The following is an 11286-nucleotide window of genomic DNA, read 5'->3' on the forward strand; positions in this document are numbered from 1 at the left end:
CTACTGGAAAAATGTTTTGTGGACGGATGAGACCAAAATAGAATTTTTTGGTTTAAATGAGAAGCGTTATGTTTGGAGAAAGGAAAGCCCTGCATTCCAGCATAAGAAGCTTATCCCATCTGTGAAACATGGTGGTGGTAGTATCATGGTTTGGGCCTGTTTTGCTGCATCTGGCGACAGCTTGCCATCATTGATGGAACAATTAATTCTGAATTATACCAGTGAATTCTAAAGGAAAATGTCAGGGCATCTGTCCATGAACTGAATCTCAAGAGAAGGTGGGTCATGTAGCAAGACAACGACCCTAAGCACACAAGTCGTTCTACCAAAGAATGGTTAAAGAAGAATAAAGTTAATGTTTTGGAATGGCCAAGTCAAAGTCCTGACCTTAATCCAATTGAAATGTTGTGGAAGGACCTGAAGCGAGCAGTTCATGTGAAGAAACCCACCAACATCCCAGAGTTGAAGCTGTTCTGTACGGAGGAATGGGCTAAAATATCTCCAAGCCGGTGTGCAGGACTGATCAACAGTTACCGGAAACATTTAGTTGCAGTTATTGCTGCACAAGGGGGTCACACCAGATACTGAAAGCAAAGGTTCACATACTTTTGCCACTCACAGATATGTAATATTGGATCATTTTCCTCAATAAATAAATGACCAAGTATAATATTTTTGTCTCATTTGTTTAACTGGGTTCTCTTTATCTACTTTTAGGATTTCTGTGAAAATCTGATGATGTTTTAGGTCATTTATGCAGAAATATAGAAAATTCTAAAGGGTTCACAAACTTTCAAGCACCACTGTATGCACGCTACCGAGTGTTCTTCTAGTTATTTTTGTAGAACATTTTTAATATTCCTGATCATTACTGCAAACATGGTCTTGTTTAATTTGAACATAGTCTTTGAAAGCTGTAGACATGATGAATTAAATGTATCTTTAAGTGTACTTTCATTTTTCTGGATCTGCATTAACATTTTTTTGTTGTGTTTAGGAAAACATTCCAGGGAAGTCGTTCAGTTTCTGGCTGTGGCTTGACTCCATCCTGGAGCTCATTAAGAAACATTTACTCCCTGTTTGGATTGATGGGTGAGTGAAATTTTCAATATTCACCACTTAACTCAGTTTTAAATCTTACAAAACGGACATTAATAATTATGGAAGGAGTCTCCAGTGTCAGTGCTTTGTCACAGTCATAAATAAAGCTGTAAATTGAAATTTTCTGACATCTTCAGGACAAAGGCATTTGAACATTGTTTCATCTGTTTATGTGGAGCATCCACTGTCCCTGTGAACAAGCTATTGCTATATAAATGATAACAGAAAGAGAGCATTAATATAAACCTGTGATTCCCAGCTGCACTACTGTCAGAACTGCTGTTATACAACCCCGATTCCAAAAAAGTTGGGACAAAGTACAAATTGTAAATAAAAACGGAATGCAATGATGTGGAAGTTTCAAAATTCCATATTTTATTCAGAATAGAACATAGATGACATATCAAATGTTTAAACTGAGAAAATGTATCATTTAAAGAGAAAAATTAGGTGATTTTAAATTTCATGACAACAACACATCTCAAAAAAGTTGGGACAAGGCCATGTTTACCACTGTGAGACATCCCCTTTTCTCTTTACAACAGTCTGTAAACGTCTGGGGACTGAGGAGACAAGTTGCTCAAGTTTAGGGATAGGAATGTTAACCCATTCTTGTTTAATGTAGGATTCTAGTTGCTCAACTGTCTTAGGTCTTTTTTGTCATATCTTCCGTTTTATGATGCGCCAAATGTTTTCTATGGGTGAAAGATCTGGACTGCAGGCTGGCCAGTTCAGTACCCGGACCCTTCTTCTACGCAGCCATGATGCTGTAATTGATGCGGTATGTGGTTTGGCATTGTCATGTTGGAAAATGCAAGGTCTTCCCTGAAAGAGATGTCGTCTGGATGGGAGCATATGCTGCTCTAGAACCTGGATATACCTTTCAGCATTGATGGTATCTTTCCAGATGTGTAAGCTGCCCATGCCACATGCACTAATGCAACCCCATACCAGCAGAGATGCAGGCTTCTGAACTGAGCGCTGATAACATCTCGGGTCGTCCTTCTCCTCTTTAGTCCGAATGACACGGCGTCCCTGATTTCCATAAAGAACTTCAAATTTTGATTCGTCTGACCACAGAACAGTTTTCCACTTTGCCACAGTCCATTTTAAATGAGCCTTGGCCCAGAGAAGACGTCTGCACTTCTGGATCATGCTTAGATACGGCTTCTTCTTTGAACTATAGAGTTTTAGCTGGCAAACGGCGGATGGCACGGTGAATTGTGTTCACAGATAATGTTCTCTGGAAATATTCCTGAGCCCATTTTGTGATTTCCAATACAGAAGCATGCCTGTATGTGATGCAGTGCCGTCTAAGGGCCCGAAGATCACGGGCACCCAGTATGGTTTTCCGGCCTTGACCCTTACGCACAGAGATTCTTCCAGATTCTCTGAATCTTTTGATATTATGCACTGTAGATGATGATATGTTCAAACTCTTTGCAATTTTACACTGTCGAACTCCTTTCTGATATTGCTCCACTATTTGTCAGCGCAGAATTAGGGGGATTGGTGATCCTCTTCCCATCTTTACTTCTGAGAGCCGTTGCCACTCCAAGATGCTCTTTTTATACCCAGTCATGTTAATGACCTATTGCCAATTGACCTAATGAGTTGCAATTTGGTCCTCCAGCTGTTCCTTTTTTGTACCTTTAACTTTTCCAGCCTCTTATTGCCCCTGTCCCAACTTTTTTGAGATGTGTTGCTGTCATGAAATTTCAAATGAGCCAATATTTGGCATGAAATTTCAAAATGTCTCACTTTCGACATTTGATATGTTGTCTATGCTCTATTGTGAATACAATATCAGTTTTTGAGATTTGTAAATTATTGCATTCAGTTTTTATTTACAATTTGTACTTCGTCCCAACTTTTTTGGAATCGGGGTTGTAGAAAATGAATCAATATCATCTGATCAATTACAATCCAGAATTCAACAGCACTGTGCTATAAAGTTTTACATCATGGATCTGCTTAAATCTGTCCAGCAGGTGACATTAGTGAGCAGTGATTGCTCAAAGCCAGTGACTGTTGCTTGTACCTGTGTATTTGCTAAATAAATAGCCATGCCTTGCTGTGCTGTGGTGTCTGCAGGTACATCATGGGGTTTGTCAGTAAGGAGATGGAGCGCGCTCTACTGAAGGACCGGGAGTCAGGAACATTCCTGCTGCGCTTCAGTGAGAGTCACCTCGGAGGAATCACCTTTACCTGGGTGGAGCAGGAAAATGGTGAGATCTCTGAGTTCCACTTCAAATCTAACGAAAAGCAGTTGAGCAAAAGTGGGAACTGAGATGTTCCATGGTCTGGGGTTCAATCCTGAGCTCAGCTGACTGTCTATATGGAGTTTTATATATTTTCCCCATGTTTCCAGTTGCTCCAGTTTCCCCTCACTTACCTTAAACATGTGAGTAGATGGATTGGCTAAGATAAACTGCCTCTAGGTGCAAATGTGTGTGTGTGTGTGTGTGTGTGTGTGTGTGTGTGTGTGTGTGTGTGTGTGTGTGTGTGTGTGTGGATGTGCATGGTGCCTTGCAGTGGACTGGCATTGGCATCCTATTGAGGGTGTATTCCTGCATCATGAGCAGTGTTTCTGGGATAGACCCCAGATTCACCGCAACCCTAAACAGGATAAAATGCTTACTGAAAGGGACTGAGGCTACTGGAAAAGATTAATTCTCTCAAAATCTCTCCACTGAGTATTTTTGTAAGATTTCAGTCTATTCCCATGTGTCCTAATGAACTGTATATTTTCTCAGGTGAGGCAAAGTTCATCTCTGTGGAGCCATACACCAAAAACCGTCTCAGTGCACTTCCTATCGCTGATATCTTACGGGATTATAAGGTTATTGCAGACGGGATTGTCCCTGAGAACCCACTGAAGTACCTCTATCCTGACATTCCTAAAGACGAAGCTTTTGGGAAACATTACAACAGTCAGCCGAACAGAGGCAAGTTCTAAACGTTGGCTGTTTCAAACATTTTAGTTCAAAAAAACAACACCTTTGACTTCCTGTCACTTTCTACACTTACAGTTTGTCCGTACATCCCAACTATTTTGATTCCCATCTCTCTGAAGTAAGTATGAGATTTTTACATCATCAGAAAAGATTGTTCGTCCCTCCTTCCCCTATGATAATGCACATTGACTCATTATCTTGTGTTACTTCTTTTGTGAACTGTTTGTGTTTTCATTCAGCACCACTCCTCCTCCCTGCTCCTCTCCGGAGCCACCGTTATCCCCAGGAATGTCGCACATGCTCAGCCAGCACATCAGCCCGTTTGAGATCGAAAGTGTCGTAAGTTTGCTAGTTTTCTTTCTCCTTTCTCAACCTTCTTGGATTGTTAGCCTCCGTCTGTTGGAATGAATAAAATACATTAAATGGAATTTTTTTTCTTCACTTGCTTTTGCTACTTACTGTACCATGTGACATGAAATGTCACAATAAACAGATTAAAAGTGCAATGTGTCATTCATTAATACATAAAAATATATAATTGTTGGCAAATTGCAAATGGTATAAGAAAAAAAAACACTTCAGGACATGCTGTTCAGGGGCGATTTCTCAGAGACAACAAGGGAAGCCGAGCTTCCCCTAAAATTCTCTCCCCAAACTGCGGCATCTATGACGTTGAATTCTCATTAAAACAATAACTTACATTACATAATATATGCCCAAGATTGTATTTACGTTCATAACTATCCTGTAACTTATTTGAGTGATGTCTGACGAACTTGCAGTTCGCTACGAGAATCACCTTTGCTGCCAGGCTGTAACCAGTGTTGCCAGATACTGCTGATGTTTTCAAGCCAAAATATGTTCAAAACCCGCCAAAATGCACTTAAAACCGCCCAATCTGGCAACACTGGCTGTAACCTTTCTTATTTCAATGGGCTCTATGGACTGGCAGCCGGGTATCCGTTGCAGTCTATGAGAGGGCTCTGAACAACCAATTTTGGCTAGTTGTTATTGGTTAAAATCGACAAAATCGTCACTTCCAGGGAAGCCAGGCTTCTCTGGGACTAACGAGACAGTGGGAGGGGCAAGAAGCCAGGCTGATGAAGGATTATTGGAGGTAGTGTTTGAAAGACATGAGGAGGGCGGGCTCTGTACTTCGGCGTCGGCGAGGAACACGGTAAGCGCATGATCAGTCAGTCCCTAGCGGATGTCGAGAAAGTGTAGTCGTGTGCCAAAGTGCTGTCCGAATTTCTTTTCATATAAACGTTTCTTCTCATTGATGTCTCTGTACATTACTCTATAAATAAATGTAAATATTACTCGTTGTGCTCCGTTAACTTTCATCCATTCTATCAGTTTGATCATTTGTGAATTCACTCGTTTATTTCATTTGTAGTTCAATCTGGTTGTAGGCTAGCTTGAGCCTTATTGGGATCTGCAGTGCTAGCTGCTAACAGAAATTGGTGAAGTCTCTGGAAAGCACAACCAGCTAGTATGACAGGGTCACAGACCATTTTCTGGAAAAGGAGCGGAGGGCAGAATTTGTGTATAAATAGTATGCATCATATAATGTTCATGAATCTGAAGTGTGTATATTGTTCAGTAATGTTAAGAGAATGGTGGGCTCTGTGTTATAGGTTATACCTGGGTATAATATTCAAGGTTCTGTGTGTTGCATAGCCTACCTGGTTATGAATTTCCAGACTGTGTTGCAGAAGATGTTCAAGGATGTGTTGCACAGCTGGGTGTTGTGTTAAAGACTCTGTGTTGCATATCAGGGTATGATGTTCAAGGCTCTTCGTTGAATAGCCAGTGATTTTTGGATGTTTGATATTTTTGATTAAGGATATGAGGCACTAGCCTGGCAAGCCAGACTATAACATGAAATGTACAAGCAAAAATACTTTCTGCCACTAGGTAGGGTTGTCTAGTTCACTATGCTAATGGGGCACACCTTTCTATGCTTTGATATCCGGCCTACAGGTTTTACGATGAATGCGTAAAATGGGCTTCCCCTGTTTTAAAAACCAGCAGCCGCCACTGATGCTGTTAAAGGAAAATAATCAACTGTTGGGGTGGAGTGATGAAGCGGAGTGATGGGGTGGAGTGATGAACTCGCACAATATTAAAGCACATCCCAAAGCATTTCATTCCTCTTATACCATAGTATTTTGCTATAAATGGATTAAAAGTATGGCATGTTGTTCATTTAATAAATTAAATTATATTGTTGGCTTCATTTAATCTTGTGGAACATTCTCACTTGCATATATACCAAGCTATAAAAGTCATTTCCTCATCAGCCTCTCTTTTTTGTTTGTCATGTTACCAAAAACCACAAAGTGTAAATTAGGACTGAGTGATATAACAATATAATATTGATGTCATGAGAAATGATTTCATAATACACTTTTCTGAGATACCACCACAACTGTCATGCCTTTTTTTCCCCTCCCAACTTAATTTTGTGTATTTTTGTTTGTTTTGCAGATGAGTTCATTATAGACATTCCTGCATTCTCTCTGCTCTGGCACATCGACATGAAATGTGCGAAAAAGTGTGTGTGAGTGTGTAATCATTTATGAAAATCCATCTTTGTTCAGTCCTCCAATTCCACATATACTTCTGTACATTTTACTTATAATTGATAAAAATGAAATCCTATGATGCACAGGATTAACTTTCAAAATCAGAAATTATGTAATGGCAAAATGGTCTGAAATTAAAAATTTGAGGTTATATTACATAGTCCACCATGTAATCTGTAGCTCCTTGAGTCCGAAAGGTTTTAAGACACATCGCTAAATGGAATTCAAATTTAAATTTAAAAATTTGTCCATGCTCACAATCCAAACAGGTTTTTTCATCAGATTTCATTATGATGTCCTTGTGTGTGTTTTTCTTCTTATTTCTGTTCGTTTTATTTTGCAAGCAAATGTAATATGTTGTCTGCTATATGAATGTACAATTTATTGATTCATTTGCATTTTCAATTAAAAAAATAATAAAACAGCCATGTTTCTTGAGATATATCTAAAATGCATTACCATCAGAGTTTAACTGTAGTTTAAATATTAAAACTTTGAACACCGTGTAATATTACAATATTTCAAAAATATATTTAGGACAGGCGTAGGTGGTGTAGTGGTTAGCGCTGTCGCCTCACAGCAAGAAGGTCCTGGGTTCGAGCCCCGGGGCTGGCAAGGGCCTTTCTGTGTGGAGTTTGCATGTTCTCCCTGTGTCCGCGTGGGTTTTCTCCGGGTGCTCCGGTTTCCCCCACAGTCCAAAGACATGCAGGTTAGGTTAACTGGTGACTCTAAATTGGCCGTAGGTGTGAATGTGAGTGTGAATGGTTGTCTGTGTCTATGTGTCAGCCCTGTGATGACCTGGCGACTTGTCCAGGGTGTACCCCGCCTTTCGCCCATAGTCAGCTGGGATAGGCTCCAGCTTGCCTGCGACCCTGTAGAAGGATAAAGCGGCTAGAGGAGATGAGATGAGATATTTAGGACATAATCATGACAGGTAAATGTTGCCTAAAACTGGGTCATCATTGGATTTTCCTGCTGGACAATGATTCGAAGCATATGTCCAAATCAACACAAAAATGGTTCACTGAGCACAGAATCAAGCTTTTGCCATGGCCATCTCAGTCCCCTGACCTGAACCTCATTGAAAACCTGTGGAGAGAGCACAGGAGAGGGCCGAGGACCCTGGATGATCTGCAGCAATTGTGTAAAAAGGAATGGTTTCAGATGCCCTGCTCTGTAGCTCCAACCTTATCGGAGAAGACGCAGTGGTGGTTTACTGGCAAAGGGAGGGTGTATTAAATAGGTATTAAATGTAGGGGTGCCAATAATAGTGGCACATGTTTTTGTTAAAGAGATTTCTTTATGAGGGATTTGTTTTTCTCTGAATAAAATTGTTTCAATTAGAGATATGATTTTTCTTTTTTTGTTCAGTGAGAGATTAAGCTACTTTACTATTGTGTATGCCACTGCATGTATCATGAAAAATGTCCCTACAGTAGTAAAGTCAGAATTAATTAAACTCTGAACTAGTTAGGCAACTAGTTCTGACAGATATCCGTGTGGGAGTCATCTCAATACAGGGATAAATATGTCAGACATTATTTCTTTGTCAACATTCACTTTCTTCTCGGTCATGCTCTCTGAAGGTTCTGTGCTGTTCACTGACACTTTCAGTCCAAAATGGCGGCAGTGCTACAGCAGCACCATCTAGTAGCGGATGTCAGAAAAGCACCACAGTTTCGTCTCTGCTCTTTGAAAGCCACCACATCCTTCTTTGTAGACGTCCTTTTTTATTATTTCACAGAACACATACAACCTATACAATTTGTAAAGAGTTAAGTTACAATGGAGAATAATAAGACTGAAAACACTTTGTTGGAAATGTTTTGCAAACTAACTTTGTCCGGTATATTTTATCACAGCCTCCACATCGCTCTCTCTCTCGTCTATGTGTGTTTGGTGCTTGAAAGTTTGTGAACCCTTTAGAGTTTTCTATATTTCTGCATGAAGATGACCTAAAACATCATCAGATTTTCACACAAATCCTAAAAGTAGATAAAGAGAACCCAGTTAAACAAATGAGACAAAAATATTATACTTGGTCGTTTATTTATTGAGGAAAATGATCCAATATTACATATCTCTGAGTGGCAAAAGTATGTGAACCTTTGCTTTAAGTATCTGGTGTGACCCCCTTGTGCAGCAATAACTGCAACTAAATGTTTCCAGTAACTGTTGATCAGTCCTGCACACCGGCTTGGAGGAATTTTAGCCCATTCCCACAGAAGCTGTGGGAATGGACAGTTGAAGCTGTCCCACAGAACAGCTTCAACTGTGGGATGTTGGTGGGTTTCCTCACATGAACTCCTTGCTTCAGGTCCTTCCACAACATTTCGATTGAATTAACGTGAGGACTTTGACTTGGCCATTCCAAAACATTAACTTTATTCTTCCTTAACCATTCTTTGGTAGAACGACTTGTGTGCTTAGGGTCGTTGTCTTGCTGCATGACCTGCCTTCTCTTGAGATTTAGTTCATGGACAGATGTCCTGACATTTTCCTTTAGAATTCACTGGTATAATTCAGAATTCATTGTTCCATCAATGATGACAAGCTGTCCTGGCCCAGATGCAGCAAAACAGGCCCAAACCATGATACTACCACCATCATGTTTCACAGATGGGATAAGGTTCTTATGCTGGAATGCAGGGTTTTCCTTTCTCCAAACATAACACTTCTCATTTAAACCAAAAAGTTCTATTTTGGCCTCATCTGTCCACAAAACATTTTTCCAGTAGCCTTCTGGCTTGTCCATGTGATCTTTAGCAAACTGCAGATGAGCAGCAATGTTCTTTTTGTAGAGCAGTGGCTTTCTCCTTGCAACCCTGCCATGCACATCATTGTTGTTCAGTGTTCTCCTGATGGTGGACTCATGAACTTTAACATTAGCCAATGTGAGAGAGGCCTTCAGTTACTTAGAAGTTACCCTGGGGTCCTTTGTGACCTCGCCGACTATTACACGCCTTGCTCTTGGAGTGATCTTTGTTGGTCAACCACTCCTGGGGAGGGTAACAATGGTCTTGAATTTCCTCCATTTGTACACAATCTGTCTGACTGTGGATTGCTGGAGTCCAAACTCTTTAGAGATGGTTTTGTAACCTTTTCCAGCCTGATGAGCATCAACAACGCTTTTTCTAAGGTCCTCAGAAATCTCCTTTGTTCGTGCCATGATACACTTCCACAAACATGTATTGTGAAGATCAGATTTTGATAGATCCCTGTTCTTTAAATAAAACAGGGTGCCCACTCACACCTGATTGTCATCCCATTAATTGAAAACACCTGATTCTAATTTCACCTTCAAATTAACTGCTAATCCTAGAGGTTCACATACTTTTGCCATTCAGAGGTATGTAATATTCGATCATTTTCCTCAATAAATAAATGACCAAGTATAATATTTTTGCCTCATTTGTTTAACTGGGTTCTCTTTATCTACTTTTAGGACTTGTGTGAAAATCTGATGATGTTTTAGATCATATTTATGCAGAAATATAGAAAATTCGAAAGGGTTCACAAACTTTCAAGCACCACTGTGTATATATATAATTTTCGTGACCTCTGATTGGGTACTCTACGTATTAAGCTATCAGCTCATATACCATGAGTAGAGAAAAACAAACTTGCAGAGCATGCTGCTGAACCAACCGAACCGAGGAAGAAATAAAATGTTTTTTTTATTTTCAAGAATTATTATAGCATTTTTTGCAAATTGCTACTGTCATTCCACCAGTTTGTTTACATTCTAAGCAGAAATAATTTTGTTAGAGGTTTGTATGAAGTTTTAATTTATCAAATTTGCAAAAACTAAAACTAAAAATGCTCTGTTTCTGAAAATCCAGTGAATGTGGATAAAATAAAACAATTATTCCACTCAATCTCATTGTACATGGCTTATAGCCAGCATTGGCTATCAGTTCATGTATGACTCAATTTTGTGGAATAACTGTTTCTTTATTAAAATAAATAAGTAAGTAAATATATATAAAATCATCATCGGTGGTAGAGTATGACTGTCCTCCTTCTTGGTCCTTGTGGGTCTTCAGGTGGGCGTAGAGGCTGATTCTGGACCCAATTATTCTTGTGCAGTGTGGACAAGGGAATGTAGTGGTGGTAGATTTGGGTTTGGCCTGTTTGGACATTGCTCTCTCCTTTCTGTGTCTGCGCTTGTCTTGTGCAGCCTGACAGAGGTCATCGTTATACAGTGCAGCACCCTCACGGACAAGGTTTCTCCAGGTCGCCCTGACTTTTGCCAAGTCAAGTCAAGTCAACTTTATTGTCAAATATGCTATACATGCTTGACATACAGCACAGATGAAATTACAGTCCTCTCTGACCCACAGTGCAAACAGGCAATGCAATAAATTAAAAATAGAATAATTGAAATAAACAATACAAACAGTATAAACACTCTAGATAAGAACTGGACATAGACTAAACACTCATAAATACAAATAGAATAATTGAAATAAACAACACAAACAGTATAAATACTCTAGATAAGAACTAGACATAGACTAACACTCAGATAAAAATAGAATAATTGAAATAAACAACACAAACAGTATAAACACTCTAGATAAGAACTAGACATAGACTAAACACTCATACACACACACACACACACACACACACACACA

General features: G+C 39.6%; 1 protein-coding gene across 1 annotated transcript in view; it reads left to right on the forward strand.

Annotated features, from left to right (window-relative positions):
- The window catches only part of stat4 (signal transducer and activator of transcription 4), an 86196-nt gene extending 79128 nt beyond the window's left edge, over nucleotides 1–7068 (forward strand). Inside the window, exons 18-23 of the mRNA XM_060929033.1 lie at nucleotides 998–1092; nucleotides 3196–3329; nucleotides 3858–4049; nucleotides 4134–4176; nucleotides 4298–4397; nucleotides 6549–7068. Coding sequence (XP_060785016.1) covers nucleotides 998–1092; nucleotides 3196–3329; nucleotides 3858–4049; nucleotides 4134–4176; nucleotides 4298–4397; nucleotides 6549–6563 — 579 coding nt within the window. The 3' untranslated portion in view covers nucleotides 6564–7068. The remainder of the gene's footprint in view (nucleotides 1–997; nucleotides 1093–3195; nucleotides 3330–3857; nucleotides 4050–4133; nucleotides 4177–4297; nucleotides 4398–6548) is intronic.
- The last annotated feature ends 4218 nt before the right edge of the window (nucleotides 7069–11286 follow it).

This window comes from Neoarius graeffei, chromosome 9 (assembly GCF_027579695.1).
Source record: "Neoarius graeffei isolate fNeoGra1 chromosome 9, fNeoGra1.pri, whole genome shotgun sequence".
NCBI lineage: Eukaryota > Metazoa > Chordata > Actinopteri > Siluriformes > Ariidae > Neoarius > Neoarius graeffei.